The following is a 16396-nucleotide window of genomic DNA, read 5'->3' on the forward strand; positions in this document are numbered from 1 at the left end:
AGGGCAGTGGGCACGGCCCCAAGGCTGCCAGAGCTCCAGGAGGGTTTGGACAACGCTCTGAGGGACGGGGGGGAGTGTTGGGGTGTCTGTGCAGGGCCAGGAGTTGGACTGGATGATCCTTGTGGGTCCCTCCCAGCCCAGAACATTCTAGGGTTCTGTGATTTGGAGTGCTGGGGTTTATCTGGGGGCAGTGTGAGGTTTTATTGCCTGACTGCAGCACAGAGTCCCTCGGGGGGGGTGACACCACTGACCAGTGCCCTCCTCGCTTCCTCCTTCCGCTGCCAGGTCGCTGCTGCTCCCAGCCCGGCTTTGATGGAGCATCAATAACCACTCAGAGCTGCCTCTGGTGTTTTGGGTGTTATTTGAGTTTAACTTTCTTGCCCTGCAGCAGTACTTTACACTGTGCCTGTCAGATTAAAAGGCAAACTTACAGATCTGCAGCTGCTCTGCAGGGCTCGGTTCCGCTGCTGCCAATGTCACAGGAAGGTCGTATCGTAGCCAAAGGGCTGTGCCACGAGCACTGTTCACGTTGGCTCAAATCAGTTATGGGTGTTTTGGTTGCCAAGAGATGTAGGCAAATTGTTGAGGAGATCAGAGGAGAGATGGGGAGGCCACGGAGCAGAAGGAATTGACAGGGAGAAAGCTTAAAAGGGGCAGTATAGCTCAGCTAAGCAACATCAAAGGGCACCCAGCAGTATTGGAAGGGTTTATACAGCAGAGAGAGGAAATATTGAGCAGAGGGGAAAAAAGTTATAATTATTCTGTGAAATGAAACGAGCAGCCTGAAATCAGCAGTAGAAAGAAAGCTGCAGATAATGAAGTTTTTAGGGAGCTGTGGGTGGCCTTTGAGGGTGTTCTGTGGGCTGTTACTGATTATCAGTGAAAGCATTAATGTGGCAGAAGTCTCACATTTAGTAGTAGGACAAGGGGGAATGGCTTTAAACTGGTAGAGGGCAGGGTGAGATGGGAGATTGGGAAGGAATTGTTGGCTGTGAGGGTGGGGAGGCCCTGGCACAGGTTGCCCAGAGCAGCTGTGGCTGCCCCATCCCTGGAAGTGTCCAAGGCCAGGTTGGAGGGGGTTGGAGCAACCTGGGCTAGTGGAAGGTGTCCCTGCCCATGGCAGGGGTGGAACAGGATGATCTCTAAGGTCCCTTCCTACCCAACCATTCTGTGGCTCTGTTGGTAACAAATAGGTCTGAAAATGGGCCTTTTGGAAGAATTCTGTTTCAGCTGTCCTTTCCAGGCTTAATGCTGCTTGTTCAAAGTGGTTAAAAATCAGCTTGTGCACCAATGACCAGATTTTAAAAAATCCCACCCGACACCTATTTCCCTGTCAATCCTGTGATGCCTTAAAACACACATTATACAGATATTAGCACAGCTTTCCAACACTTCAGAATAGGACTTTTAGCTAATTAACCTTTTGCCCCAAATTCCAGAAATACTGTTTAGTGTTCTTCTCAAGGATTTCAATGGGTAGAGATTCCAGCAAGAACATCCAGTCTTGTTGTGACTGAAGAACACAGTCAGCACATTCCTTGATACAACCTTAGTCTAAACTGTCAGAGAAGGCCCAGAATCCTTGAAAGAGACCCAAGCAGGGCAAACATTATTGGTGGAGATGTGGGGTCTTGGGACCACCAGCCCAATCCTGGGAGGTGTGCCTGGGGGAGGACCTGGGGGACAGGCAGTTTTCGGGCTGGGTGTGTCCCTGTGAGGTAACAGTTAGATATCACAGTTAGGTGATGCTCTAGGTTTGTAAAACCTGTGTGTGTGGGTGTGCATATGCCATCTTTGTGCACCGAAGACTTCTTATTAAAGAGCTGCTTTTTTTTACCTTTCAGTACTAACCCTGTCCGGAGAATTATTCCTTCGATTTTAGGCAGCGCCGGCGGAAGCACGTTCAGAATTCAGTGGGGATACCTTGATAACACCAAAAGCAGTAAGAGAAACTTCAGAGGTGTGACTTGAGCACTGTCTGTGTGTGCAGGAGCTGCCCTGTACCGGCGCCTCAAGGACTACCTGATGAGTGAGGAGCAGCTGAAGGAGAACGGGTACCCGATGCCTCACCCGGACAAGGCCGGCCGGGCCGTCCTCTTCACTGCAGAGGAGAAGAAAGTGCTGGACTGTGAGTCCTGCTGGCTCTGCCACCCTCTGTGTTTGCTCCAGCACCCAGCAGACACCTCTGCTGCTTGTGTAGAGCTCTCAGCAGGGAGCCCTTTGCCCCTGCTGTGGTGGGTCTCCTTGGCTGTGAGCCCTCTCCACAGGTCATGGGGGAGAGGAGTGTGGCTGCAGAACCCTGCTGTGTTCCTGGAGGATGAGTTTCTCCAGCTTGGGAATGTTATTTTTGACCCAAGGTTTACACTTTGGGGCTGTGAGGCTGAGTGAGCTTTTTAATTTCTAATTCCCCAGGTAACAGGAACAGAGGAAACTGCCTCAAGCTGTGCCAGGGGAGATTTAGGCTGGATATTAGGGAATATTTCTCTATGGAAAGGGTGGTCAGGCACTGGCACAGGCTGCCCAGGGCAGTGGTGGAGTCACCATCCCTGGAAGTGTTCAAACAGCATGTGGATGTGGCCCTTGGGGACATGTTTTAGTGGTGACCATGCTGGGTTGATGGTGGACTCAAAGATCTTAAAGGTCTTTTCCAGCCTTAGCAATTCCATGATTCTGTGCTGCTAAAGGACAGGAACTGGGCAGGTTGTCCCCCTGGACCAGCTGCCTTTGTCCCCCCCTGCAGGGACACGTTCTGCACTTGCTCACTCAGGTTTGGACTCCAAGGCAATAAATGCAAGGGAAGTGGTTGGAAAGCAGCTCCTGTTCCACACCTGAGGATGTTCAGCTCTTCCAGGGGAAGGATTCTCTTCTCTCTCTCTGTCTATGAGCTGCTGCTATGTGGGGCTGTGGACCAGCACTGGGCCAGGCTGGTTTGGCAGTGGGGCCTGCCCTGCTGGGCTGGATTGCAGTGTTTTCTGCTGCAACTGGAAAAAATGATCATAAAATCACAGCATGGTTTGGGTTGGAAGGGACCTTAAAGCCCATCCAGTGCCACCCCCTGCCATGGGCAGAGACACCTTCCACCAGCCCAGGTGGCTCCAAGCCCCGTCCAGCCTGGCCTTGATCCCACAGGTTTCCTCAGGATGGGATGGGCTCCTTCTCTGTCTGAATTTTCTGAACTCCTGGCAGAGTTTCTGCTCCCCAGACACTGATTAAAGCAGTTTGTGCTGCAGCAGGGATAAAACCCAGAGTGAGGATCTCTTTGGAGGTGCCTTTCCACGCTCCTCTGAGCATCTCTTTGGAGAGACCTCTCTGGAGTGTGTTAAGTGCTCATCCATGTTAACACCTTGTGTCTACATTTGTCCTGTGGTTGCTGAAGCAACCTGGACTAAAGCCCTCCTGCATTAACACTCTCAAGTGCTGTATTTGTTAGAGCCCTTTTCTCCAGGTAACCAGCCAGCTCTTTTCTGTGATCCTGAGCTCATGTTCCTGGAGTTTCCTGCAGATGTTGCAGGATGTTTGAATTCCTCCTTGTTTAACTGGAGCCGTTGCAGGTCTGTTCATGCTGTGACCATGGTCAGTGGGCACCAGTGGGCTGGGAATGTGATGACAGCTGAAATGGTCACAACTGAGACTCAAGGAATTGTTGGAGATCAGAAGGATGAGAGTCCACTACTTTACAATGGCTTTTTGCATCCCCCTTCTCCAAAGTTTGGGCAGCACAAGCACAGCTGGCAGGAGAGAACAGTCCCTGACCTGTAGCCAGGCTCTGCTGGGAGTGTTCCCATCTGTGGGTGCTGGTAATCCTTGCAGGAAAGCTGTGCCCTGGAAGGACTGAAATGTCATTTGGAAGTGACAAGGCACAGATCCCCTGGAAACCAGGCCTCATTAGCCCTGATGTCCAAAGAATGACTTATTTATCCTGTTTCTTAAAATAACTGTGTTAGAGTCCAACGTAATTTGCTGTGGACGGGGAAACAGTGCAGCAAATGCTGATGGAGCTGTGGTGCAGCTGCTGCTGTGCACCAAACCCAGCAGAGAGTCCTGTGATTCACCTCTGGGAAGCGTTTAGAGGGGCAGATGCTGCGGGAGAGGATTTTCAGAGGGATTGCTGTGGCTCTGTGGGAGTTGGGAACAACATTTGGAATCCTTTCTAACAGAAGACGTTTCGCTGCTGTTTGAATGAGTCTGAGTGAGTGTGACCTGGCTGTGCTTTGGCTGAGGGGTTTCTGGTGACCTGACTGTTGTTTCTCTGCTCTCCCCAAGCCTCCTGCAGGATCTGCTGTCGCTGTGGCACCGAGTACATGGTCTCAGCCTCGGGGAACTGCATCCGCAAGGAGGAGTGTGTCCATCACTGGGGGAGGCTGCGCAAGCAGAGAGGTCAGTCCCTGCCAGGGGGGCTGTGCCCAGCTCCAAACACACAGCAGTCCTCATTTGGGGGCTTGGCACTTCCTGGCCCTGTCACTGGTGGCCCTGCTGCTGCTGCAATGGCCTTGCAAAGAGCTGCTGTGCAGTGGGACAGTCCCCAAACCGTGACACTGGGGGTGCAGCAGAGGTGGTTCATCTGTGTTTAAAAGAAGTAGAAGAAAAATTGAACCTTCCTGTGCCTTTTGAAAAAAAAAAATCAGCCTTCTAGGAGGCTGGCTGGGAGCTCTAAAGGTCTGTCCCTCCCAGGAGAGTTTGCTGCCCTTGGTTGAATTCATTTGCAGTGAGACACTAACCTAGTTTGAGCTCTGCTCTGGTTTTCCATCACATTATCCAGGTGGCTTCTGGAGTTTGTCTGGCTGAGCACGAGAGGCTTGAACTCCTCAGATTGCTGCCTGTGAATCCAGAGTTATTTCCCCCCTGTGTCTGACACCTCAGTGTTGCTGTGCTCTTCCAGGGTATCTCTCAGTGAGAGCTGAAGTTCAGGCCTCTTGGTAACGAGACTTTTTGACTCTGAATCTCTTGCTCTTGCAGTGCCAGGTGGATGGGAAACTCATTACAGCTGCTGCTCAGGAGCTGTGGGCTCACCAGGCTGCCAGGTTGCTAAAGTAAGTCATTGAGCAGAACCTTTTTATTCTCAGTGGCATTTGTGCTCTGCTGACAGTGGCAGTGGCTGGGAAACACTTGTTTAAGCCTTTGGAAGAGCAGTGCCTTCCCTTAAGGGAGGAAAACAAGTGCCACTTAAATATTTTTTGCTCTGCAAAGGTAGGAAAATCCAGTGTTTGGCACTCAGCTGTGTGGAGTGAGGTGATTCCATTGATCCTCAGCTGCCCAAAAAGCTCCTCTCCTTGAGGGGTGCACAGAAGATCCTGTTCTTCAGGGAGTCACAGAAATGAGAAATAAGAGATTTCCTTCTGAGGAGCAGTCTCAGAGCCTTGACAACAGTGTGCCAAAACCTTTTTCCCATCTTTTCCTTTCCCAGATTCCCATGCTAAAGGTAATTTTCTGCTGTAGGTTATGTCTTTTCTAAGCTTTGCTTGCTGCCTTCCCTTTGTTGCAGTCAGGGGAGGAACCTTCCCAAGGAGCCTGTTGTAACTCATAAATATCACTTCTCCTGAGGAGGGAGCCCAGCACTAGAAAACAGAATGAAAATCCTGCTCAGGAGTGGAGTTTTGTCCTTGGATAAAGCTGAGCATTGTTTTGGATACCTTTGCACAGGTGTTTTTTGCTTTCCTCAGGCAGCAGGAGAGTTGGTTCCCAGCCTGGCATCACCAGTCCTCTCAAACCATGGGCTGAAGGGAGCAAATCTCTCTTTTGCCTCTCCCTCAGCTCTCTGGGGATGCTCCTTGTCACTTGTTTTAGTGGCATTTTTATATTTGGAGCTGCCATGCAGGGGAGAACCAAAAGCCAGAGGTGGGAAAGTCAAGGTTTGTTAAAATAGGAAGAGTTTTCTGTCTGGGCACCATAAAAGCCTGCCCTGCACAGCTGGAAGCATGGATGGGCTCAGCCTGCTACTTCTCTTCTTGTTTAATGTAAAATGAGGTTCTTTTTTTAGTCAGTGTTCAAAAAACCCCCCCCTCCAGCAGGGATGACAGGAGGATTTGGTGGGGCTATAAAAACACAGCTCCTCTGGGCAACCCGTGCCAGGGCCTCCCCACCCTCCCAGGGCAGGATTCCATCCCAGTATCCCATCTCCCCCTGCCCTCTGGCAGTGGGAAGCCATTCCCCCTTGCCCTGTCACTCCATACCAGTATAAAAAGTCCCTCTCCCTCCTTTTTCTAAGCCCCCAGTTTTCCCAGCATCCTTTGGTAGGTTTAAGGCTGGATCCACAGCCTGCTCAGGGGCAGTGCACAGAGAGATGGTGGGATGCTGGGGAGCACAGCATCTTCCAGCTTGGAAGGAGGGCACTGAAACCAGAAACTGTTTGTAATGGGACGCTGTTCTCAGTAACTGGACCTGGGAAAGCACGTGTGTGTCTTCCCAAAGGCTGTGGCTGTGCCTGGCCGGGTGTCCTGCAGTTAGGCAGGGAGGCAGGAGGTGGCAGGATGGAGCTGTGCTGCTCCCGGGGAGCCCGGAGTGGCCCTTTGTGACTCCCGAGCCTGCTGCTTCCTCTGGTCTGAAAAACAGGAGCAGCTTCTCTGCCCTCCTCCCAGCCAGGAGGAGCTGGGACGTTGCAGAACAACAACTACAGCATAGAAAAACACCTAATTGGTTTTTTTTCTTTCCATCACTGCCCAGTGTTGTTGTATTGCAAAGGAAGGGGAGGGCTCAGGGTGCCAGGGAGAGAAGTGTTTACTGTCTCCTGGCTGGTGAGCTGCTCTGCCCATTCCCTCAGCAGAACAGTGGGATCCATGCCATGGATGCAGAATGGCCAAGTGTGGCCTCTTGCTCCTGGGAAGGAGCGAACCACGAGGCCTTTGAGCAGTGCTGGCTTTGGATCCAGGCAGAGTTGGCCTCAGAGTTGGCCCAGCCACCTCATTAACTCCAAATGGTGCAGTTCCTGTCTCTGGCTGCACCTGCAGCAGTGACCTGTGCAGGAAAATATGCAAATCCTGCTCTGGTTACCCCTCTGCCTACACACTGCAGCTTCACAGGGGCCTCAGTTCCTCACCTCTCCAACCCTTGGTCCTGAGACAAACCAGCACAGTTTGATTCCTGCTGGGGTGAGGTCTGTGGGAAGCTCTGCCCTGTGCTGGCACTGCTGAGGCACCACCTTGAACCCTGGGGGCAGTTCTGGGCCCCTCAGGACAAGAGGGACATGGAGGGGCTGGAGCGTGTGCAGGGAAGGGAACGGAGCTGGGGAAGGGGCTGGAGCAGCAGGAGGGGCTGAGGGAGCTGGGGGGGCTCAGCCTGGAGAAAAGGAGGCTCAGGGGGGACATTCTGGCTCTGCAACCCCCTGACAGGAGGGGGGAGTTGGGGGGGGTCGGGCTCTGCTGCCAGGGAACAAGGGACAGGAGGAGAGGGAACGGCCCCAAGCTGTGCCAGGGAGGGTCAGGTGGGAGATTAGGGAAAATTCCTTCATGGAAGAGATGGTCAGGCATTGAACAGGCTGCCCAGGGCAGTGGTGGAGTCACCATCCCTGACTGTTCAAAAAACATGTGGATGTGGCCCTTGGGGACAGGGGTTAGTGGTGGCCACAGTGGTGGGGCTGGGCTGACTTGGTAATCTTTGGGGTCTTGGATCTTCTGGGATTCCATGATCCTAAGCACAGTGCAGGAGGCTGTGCCCAGGCTGCTGTGATTGTGCACAAATACACTGAGATTTAGGGACAGACAAAACTGAAACACAACCAAGAGCCACTGGGGGGTGAGGGAGGGAGGGCAACACCTCTGGGTGTGGTGCTGCACCCCAGTCTGCCTTCACACCATGTCAGGGCAAAAGGGCAGCCCCAGCCTGGGCCGTGCCCTCAGGTCCTGCCTCCCCTTCAAACTCCATCCAGTTCAGAATTCCTGCTGCAGGGAGGGCTTCCAGGATCCCCAGGGGTGGGATCAGTGGCTGGGGAGCAGTGTGGGAGTACCTGTTGCAACAGCAGCTCAGTCTTGCATTGGCTTAAGCTGATTGTGAAATCACTCCCTGAGTTTTCCTGCTGGATCTTGTTGACCTTTAGAGCTTTAGCTGGGAATAACAGGAGTGGTTGGAAATACCCTCTGTTGCCTCAAGTGCTGTGGGCTGTAGCTCCTGTTTTTGTGTGAGCTGGCTGGGTTTGGAACACAGTGGCTTTGATTTTATGCACACTTTGACGTTTTCTGGTGCTCAGTTACACCGGTTTCTCATGGCATCTGCCCCTGATGCTCCTGCTCACACAGGGGTTCCTGGGATCAGAATCCTGCACCTGGGCACGTCGTGGCCACGGGAACCAGGAGCTGGAGTTAGATCACTGTAAGACCTCAGCATGTCCCTTCCTGACTAATTCTACTCCAGACTGAAAGCTCCTTGTCCACCAGCCCTGATCTGGAGCTGGGGTTGCACATGGCCGTGTTTGCTGCTGTGGTGAACTTTGCAGACCCACTGTAGGCAAAACTTACTCCCTGTTAACCTTTAGAAATGATTAAAAAAACATTTTTTCTCAAGTGGACTTTTTGGGTTCTTGTTTTTATCATCAACAAATCCTTTTTTTTTATTCCTTTAAGCAACATGTCCATGATGGGAGGAAGGAGAGCCTGGATGGCTTTGTGAAGACTTTTGAGAAGCTGCCTACAACTGATGGGTACCCTGGGATCTACGCCTTAGACTGTGAAATGGTGGGTCCATGAAGCTTTCTGGGGAAGGCCAAGCTCTGTTTCCTGACCTTCTTCTCTCCGTTCTCCTGTGGACTCTAAATCAGATTGGTCCTGTTCATGCAAATTAGGAATTGCTGTGATTGATCTGGGGACCCGTGGCTGACTGGCCCACCCTGAGCAGTGTTTGCTGCCTGGTCTCTCTGCACTCTCTGCTGCATTTTGGGAACTGCAGCACTTGGGGGAGTTCCATTTGGCCAAAACCGTGTCAGGGGGCTAAAGGGCAGTCACAGCCTCTGCCTCATCCTCAGTTCCTTGTTCCTGCTCCCCCTTGACCTTCAGAACCTGCTGCAGGGGAGGCTTTCAGGATGACCAGGGGGGTCCCCAGGGGGTTGGTGTGTGCTGCCCTTCACTCCTGCCCTGTTCCTTGCAGTGCTACACGAAGCAAGGGCTGGAGCTGACAAGAGTAACTGTGATCAACTCGGACCTGAAGGTGGTGTACGACACCTTCGTCAAACCAGACTCCAAGGTGGTGGATTATAACACCAGGTAAGGACTGGAACACCAGAGAAGGACTGGAACACCAGGCAAGGGTGGTTCTTCCTTGGGACAGAGCTCTGTGCTCTGCCAGAACCTGGAGGGATGGCTGGGAGTGCTCCTTGAAACCACTGACCACCACTTCCTAACAGCTGAGGTGCTGTGGGGCCTTGAGGTGTCTCCTCCCTCCCAGCTCCCTCCTCTTGCTCTGCAGATTCTCAGGTGTGACAGAGGAGGACCTGGAGAACACGAGCATCACCCTGCGGGACGTCCAGGCCGTGCTCCTGAACATGTTCAGTGCAGACACCATCCTGATAGGGCACAGCTTGGAGAGCGACCTGTTTGCACTAAAGGTAACTCGGTGTCCTGCCTTCCCCTCTCCCCTGGGGCTGTTCAGTGCCTCCTTGCAGTTTAGGAGGTGTTCATTTCCAAGGGCAGATCTGATCTCTGAGCTGGTGGGCTCCTGTCTGTGGTGGCAGAGCAGGGGAGGGGTCGTGTGTCACTCGTGGTGTCAGCCCAGCTTTTAGTGCTGGTGCTGCCCAGGGTGACAGACCTGTCTGGAGGTGACAGGGTTGGATGGGCTCGGAGCAGCCTGGTCTGGTGGAAGGTGTCCCTGCCCATGGAATGAGATGAGCTTTAAGGTCCCTTCCAACTCAAACCATTCCATGTATTCTGTGACTGATCTGAAATCATTTGCCTTTCACCTCTGCCACGTTTGTTCTCTGCTCTCTGCCTGCTTTGCTGGGATTTGTGGGGTTACTTTGAGCACTTTGGGTCACTATTTTGACCCCTTCTCTGTCTCGTTTCCTGCCTGGCCCTCGTCAGCCTGGTCTGCACATCCCTCAGCTATCCTGCTGTCCTGCCAGGAAGGTCTGTCCCCTCCCCTTACCCCCTGCACATGGATCCCAGGGCCTTGTCCAGGGCCACTGAGAAAGCGTGTGGGAGGCAGGAGCTGAGTCTTTGCTCTGTGCTCACAGGCCAGAACTTCCTCCAGCCATCCTTCATCCCACAGCCCCCCTGCTGCTGCAGCTGTGACTGCCAGCTCACAGCTCTGGGTTGGAAGCAGGAGGTTTTAAATGCCTGTAAAACACTTTACCTCTCCGTGGCACCCTTTATCCCAGCCCGGGAGAGACTTCATCATCATCACAAAAACATCATTCACAGTTTTATCAGCTCGAGATGACTGCCTTGGCCTCTTAGAGGCATGATTTCCTCTCAGCACTGCCAAGGGAAGGAGCCCAGAGCCATCCAGCAGGGCCTGACAGGCAGTGGGATGTCAGGTTTTAATGGCTGTGGCAGTAAAGTCGACATCTCGCTAATGGCCGTGGCCAGCTCCAAATGGTGATAGCACTTCAAGTTTTATTTAAAGCTTTATTATCCCCTTTCCTCAGCCTTCCTGATCTACATAAGTAATTACCATTGTGCCTGGGATGGTGCCAGAGCTGAGTGCAGCCCAGGACAGATTATCCATACCGTTGGCAGTTTTACACTCGGAGAGCGTGGCAGGTTGTTTCTGTTCGAGTGCGGCTGTTCTCGGGCATTTTTTTTGGAGCTGGGCTGTGGAGCTGTTAGTGATGGAGCTACAGGTTGTCCTGCAGTATTAGCTGGTGCCTCAGAAGAGTTGAGGCAGGCAGGGAGATGGGATTATCAGGGTCCTGTAGGAGTCATCCCGTGTCGAGACTTGCAGAGCCGTCTCTTGGTCAGATGCAAGTTTATCTTTTAGACCCTGCATTTTATTCCTGTGCTCAAGATGTGGGATTGCCTTCATCCACCTCCCTTTAGCTCTCACTGAACACAGTTCTTGGCAGGAAAGGATTGCTCTTGTCTTAGCCTGAGAGTTAGAAATTAGTGTGAAAAAAGCCAGCCTACCCTGTGATTGTGGACTTGGGCAGGTGGTGCCTCCTGGCCATCCCAGGCCCTTGGTGCAGGGCAGGGAGCACATGGACCTCAGTTCCTCCAGCAGGATGTCACTTCACAGCTGCAGCATCAGATTAGGGGGCTGGAGCCCCTCTGCTCTGGAGCCAGGCTGGGAGAGCTGGGGGGGTTCACCTGGAGGAGAGAAGGATCCAGAAAGATCTGAGAGCCCATTGCAGGGCCTAAAGGGGCTCCAAGAGCTGGAGAGGGACTGGGGACAAGGGATGGAGGGACAGGACAAGGGGGAATGGCTTCCCAGTGCCAGAGGGCAGGGTGAGATGGGATATTGGGCAGGAATTGTTGGCTGTGAGGGTGGTGAGGCCCTGGCACAGGTTGCCCAGAGCAGCTGTGGCTGCCCCATCCCTGTAAGTGTCTAAGGCCAGGTTGGACAGGGCTTGGAGCAACCTGGGCTAGTGGAAGGTGTCCCTGCCCATGGCAGAGGGTTGGAAGTCCCTTCCTACCCAAGCCATTCTCTGATGTGATTCAGTGATAGGATCTCCCTGTCCCACCTCATCCTGGCTGAGCTGGTGCTGGTTAAAAGCTTCCTGGTGACTCACTGCTGAGGGACGGGAGGATTTCGGGTTGTTTGCACCCTGAAGGTCAGGCCTGCTCTGTAGCAGCAGGTGATGTGCACTGGGTCAGGTGCAGTTCTGTCTTGCTCATCTTCCCCACTTCTGTCCACATCTTAGCATCATCCCAGGATGGTTTGGGTTGGAAGGGACCTTAAAGATCATCTGGTTCCAAGCCCCTGCCATGGGCAGGGATGGCACTCTCTGGGTCAGGCTGCCACTCACTAGGTCAAGCTGCTTCATCTTGAGAAGCAGTTGAAAGGCTGTTACAAGGTTGTGAGGTCAACTGATTCCCCAGTTTAGTTCTTCATTGTGAAAGACTCTGAGAGTTATTCCAGCTTGGCCAGGATATTAAGGACTGACCTGTCCTGTTGAGTTCCATGAACTGAGTCAGCCCTGAATCTCTGCTGCCTTGGATGTGGGATGGGCAGGGCTCTGGGGGCAGGTGTCTGCCTGGCACAGCACTCTCCAAGGGGGAATCACCCTTCCTGCAGGACTGGTTGGGTTGGGAGTTGCTGGCGGCCCCGGGGCCTGGCCGGGAGGTCGGTCAGTGCTGAGGAGCGTCTGTCCGTGTGGGAGTGGGACAGTAACCCCCTCTCCCTGGTGCTCCCTCCCTCCTGCAGCTGATCCACGGCACCGTGGTGGACACAGCCATCGTGTTCCCCCACCGCCTGGGGCTGCCCTACAAGCGGGCCCTGCGCACGCTCATGGCCGACTACCTCAAGCGCATCATCCAGGACAACGGTGAGGCTGGGGGGCTCCTCCTGCCTCCAGGCTCCTTGGCTCTGCCTGCCTCTGCTCCCATCCTCCTGCTCCTAATCTTTTTTCCCCTGGCAGTGCCTGGGAGTGTTCCCCATGTGGAGTCTCTGCCCTGTGCAGTGTGAGCCCTGTGCCAGGGGCAGCGGCGCTCTCTGGGTCCTTCCCTGGGCCAGGGGGGCACCAGTGGGGGTGAGAAGGCTGGGGGTGGCTCTGCCAAGGTCAGGTCCTGCCCTCCCTCCTCTCTGTGGTCAACTCAGATTGACCTTCCTGTTTGAAGTGTGGCCTGTTCCTTTCTGTCCTCCCTGACCAGGGCAGTGACTGTCCCCCTGTGCTGGCGCTGCTGAGGCCACACCTCCAATCCTGGGGGCAGCTCTGGGCCCCTCAGGACAAGAGGGACATTGAGGGGCTGGAGAGTGTCCAGGGAAGGGAATGGAGCTGGGGAATGGGCTGGAGCACCAGGAGAAGGGTCTGAAGAACTTCTGAGGGAATTGGGGGGGCCCAGCCTGGAGAAAAGGAGGCTCAGGGGGGACCTTCTCCCTCTCTGAACTCCCTGACAGGAGGGGGGATTTGGGGGGGGTTGGGCTCTGCTCCCAGGGAACAAGGGACAGGATAAGAGGAAACGGCCTCAAAACTTGAGGCACCAGGGAAGGTTCAGGTTGGATATTGGGAAAAATTTCTTCGCTGAAAGAGTGGTCAAGAATTGGCCCAGGCTGCCCAGGGCAGTGGTGGGATTGCCATCCCTGGAAGTGTTCAGAAAGCAGGCAGAGGTGGCCCGTTGTGGTGTGGATTAGTGGGCACAGCGGGGTTTGGTCCAGGGTTGGGCTTGGAGGGCTTTTCCAGCCTGAATGATTCCACATGCCAGCCTTGTCTCTGTGTCCCCAGTGGAAGGCCACGACTCCAGCGAGGACGCCCGGGCCTGCATGGAGCTGATGGTGTGGAAGATCCGCGAAGACGCGAAGGTGAAGCGATGACTCGCCCCGTCCCTGTCCTGCTCCTCCTGCGCCTCCGTGAAGCAGTGCAATAATTGCTCAGAGTGACACTGTCCACCCGTGCACAGCAGCATGCTCAGCATTCCCCGGCCCTCCCAGCATCCATGGGACCCCTGCACTGCTGTGGGCACGGCTCAGCTCACACCCCCTGCCCGGGCAGGGCTCTGGGACCCTCCTCGTGCTCCCCCCGGGGCACTCTCGGCTCCAGCAGCTGCCTTGTGGGCCCAGCAAGGTGGTTTTGAGTAGCACAACCAGGGAGAACTCGTTGGTTCCTAGGAGAGGCTTGTAGAGGTAGGTTGGATATGTGCAGAAGGATCTTTTTGGTTCAGTTAAAGGTAGATCTCGTACGTTTGTTTTTTTTCCAAGTGTAGCTTCAGTTGCCTCTGAGCTCCAGAGCTGGGTGGTTCCCACAGTGTTTGGAGATGGGGGAGGTGGAAGGAGGTCGTGCAGGAAGCTGTGAGTGAGTGGATTGCAGAGTTGGTGTGTGGCTGGGAGGCAGGAGCTGAGGCTCAGGCACCTGGGAAGAGACCCTGTGGAGCTGCAGGAGGGGGAGGCTCTGAGCAGGAGGTGGGAGAGGAACGAGGGGGGACTGGGGAATTGCCACGTGCTGTGACCCAGGGGAGGGCTGGCTGGCACCTGGTTCTGCAGGGCAGCCACGGGTGTCACACCTTGCCCAGAGCTCAGGGAGCCGTGTGGTGACACAGGGACAAAGAGCTCCCAGAGCCAGGCAGGAGAGCAGGCCCCCTGTCCCTCCCCAGCCCTGAGCTCCCAGCAGGTCCCCAGCGAGCTGTGCAGGGATCAAGGTTTTGGGGGGACTTGGGTGCAGCTCAGATTGCACCTGAGGGTGGCCTCGGCCCTCTGCAGGACTCCCCACAGCCTGTCCCTCAGGCAGGGACTCTGTGCAGGCAGGAGCAAAAGCAATAGGGAAAAATCCTCCTTTTAAACTGGTTTACATGTTGGGTGGTTTGAGAAGAGCAAAGGACCCCATTGTTGCCTGTCTGACCCCTGCAGAAAAGCAGCTGCTGAGAGTGTGACTGTCACCCTGGTGTGACTGGGGCAGACTGGGTGGCACTGGTGGTCCCTGCACCCAGACTGGGGCTGTCAGGGGACAGCAGAGCTCAGTGGGACAGTCCCCATGGATGGGGTCTCTCAGCTGGGCTCAGGCAGCAGTTTTGCCCTGTTGTCAGAGCAGTGACCCCCTCACCACCCTGGTGGCACTGGAGTTGGGTCCCCTGGGGGCTGCTGTGGTCCCCATGTCCCTGCCATGGGCTGATTGTGTCCCTCTGGGGGCAGAGGGGCCTGGGACCTGCTGGGGTTTGGTTCCTGTCAGAGCTGGGTCCTGCTCACTCCTTTGTACCCCGCTGGGCTCAGGGTTTGGGGACGTAGTGAGTGTCCCCAGCACGCCCTGCTGGCCTGTCCCACCCCTGGGGAGCATGGCCTGGGCTCTGTGCCCTGGGCAGGGGTGGCAGATCTGCCCCAGCCCCTCCTGGGCTGCAGGGGCTGTTGTGGGCACACCCAGCAGGGTCTCCCATCCCACTGCTGCCCTCGGAGCGAGGAGGGGGCTGTTCTGCCAAATCCTCCTGGAGCCACCAGGAGAAGTGGGGGCTGTGAAGGTTCCTGTTGCTGCTGAGCCCATCTGTGCTCCTGTTCCTTACCCCAGGTTTTGGGAATGCAGCTCCCTGCCCCAGTGCTCCACATCCAGCCCTGCAGCCCTGGGACAGCTTGGCCTGTCCCCCTCTCCCATGTCCTGCTGGGAATGGTGCTGTTCCTGCCCAGGCTGTGGGAGAGACATAGTTCAGTGCTTCCTGACCAGGGAGGGAAGGTTTGTTCCTGCTTCTGCCTCCTTTCCCATGTTTATCCCCCATTTATCTTCACCCCTGGCTGCAGCCATGGAATGTACCTGGAGCAACCACTCATTTCAGACCTGGCTCTTGCCTCGAGGTTCCCCCGTTCCTTGACAGGCAGCCCCCTCTCTCCAGGCCTCCCACAGCAGCTCCTGCCCTGGAAAAGCTGGAACATTCTAACATGGACCCCCCGAGGCAGGAGCTGGTTGCTTGGCTTGATCCCACTGCCTGGGCTCGGGGGAGGCAGGATGTTCCTCCAGGCAGGAATCCTGCCAGGCCAGGAGATTTCCCCTTCCTTACCCAGCTGGGACCCCCTGAAATGAGGCTTCTGGGGTTGGTGTGTGGGGAGGTTGCCTGTTCTGTGGGGAAGCAGAACCACGTCCAGCCACGCCGTGGGGGTGGCAGAGCAGGTCCTGCCGTGGCCTCCCCAGGGACCCCCATGGGCACCCTGGCACTGCCAGCCCGGGGCTTTGTGGTGGGCAAGAGCTGTTTGGGTTGTACAGAACGACTGTAACCTGTAACTTTTTGTAATTGTTTTTAATAAAAGGGTGTTGACTAGATGCACGTTCCTGCGTGTGGGACTGCTCTGCCTGCGGACAGGTTGGGGTTGGGGGTGCTGGAGCCATCCTGGAGCTGGGGGGGGCCTGGACAGGCTTCCCTGGAACAGCCTGGGCTGGAGAAGAGGGTTCAGCTGTCCCAGAGCAATGGGGTTGGGGCAGGTGCAGCCACGAGCATGGACTGGGAGAGGAACTCACGGAGAGCAGCCCTGGGGAGGACTTGGGGTGCAGGGGATGAGAAGCTCCAAATGCCCCGGCCGTGTGTGCTGGCACCCAGAAACCCCAGCCCTGGACTGGTCCCACAGTGTGGGCAGCAGGGGAGGGGGGATTCTGCCCCTCTGCCCCCTCAGGTGAGACCCCCCTGCAGAGCTGCCTCCAGCCCTGGGGAACAACAGCACAGGGACGTGGAGCTGCTGGAGAGAGTCCAGAGGAGGCCACAGAGATGCTCCAAGGGCTGGAGCCCCTCTGCTCTGGAGCCAGGCTGGGAGAGCTGGGGGGGTTCACCTGGAGGAGAGAAGGATCCATGGAGAGCTGAGAGCCCCTTGCAGGGCCTAAAGGGGCTCCAGGAGAGCTGGAGAGGGACTTGGG

The 16396-nt window shown here is 55.4% G+C and overlaps 1 protein-coding gene across 1 annotated transcript in view; it reads left to right on the plus strand.

The window, feature by feature from the left end:
• The window catches only part of REXO1 (RNA exonuclease 1 homolog), a 44413-nt gene extending 28602 nt beyond the window's left edge, over positions 1-15811 (plus strand). Inside the window, 8 exon segments of the mRNA XM_051810575.1 lie at positions 1991-2128; positions 4264-4377; positions 4957-5030; positions 8553-8663; positions 9073-9188; positions 9391-9529; positions 12283-12403; positions 13301-15811. Of these exon segments, the coding sequence (XP_051666535.1) occupies positions 1991-2128; positions 4264-4377; positions 4957-5030; positions 8553-8663; positions 9073-9188; positions 9391-9529; positions 12283-12403; positions 13301-13389 (902 nt within the window). The 3' untranslated portion in view covers positions 13390-15811.
• Positions 15812-16396: the final 585 nt, after the last annotated feature.

This window comes from Manacus candei, unplaced genomic scaffold (assembly GCF_025592945.1).
Source record: "Manacus candei isolate 608988 ecotype Guabito, Panama unplaced genomic scaffold, ASM2559294v1 h1tg000078l, whole genome shotgun sequence".
NCBI lineage: Eukaryota > Metazoa > Chordata > Aves > Passeriformes > Pipridae > Manacus > Manacus candei.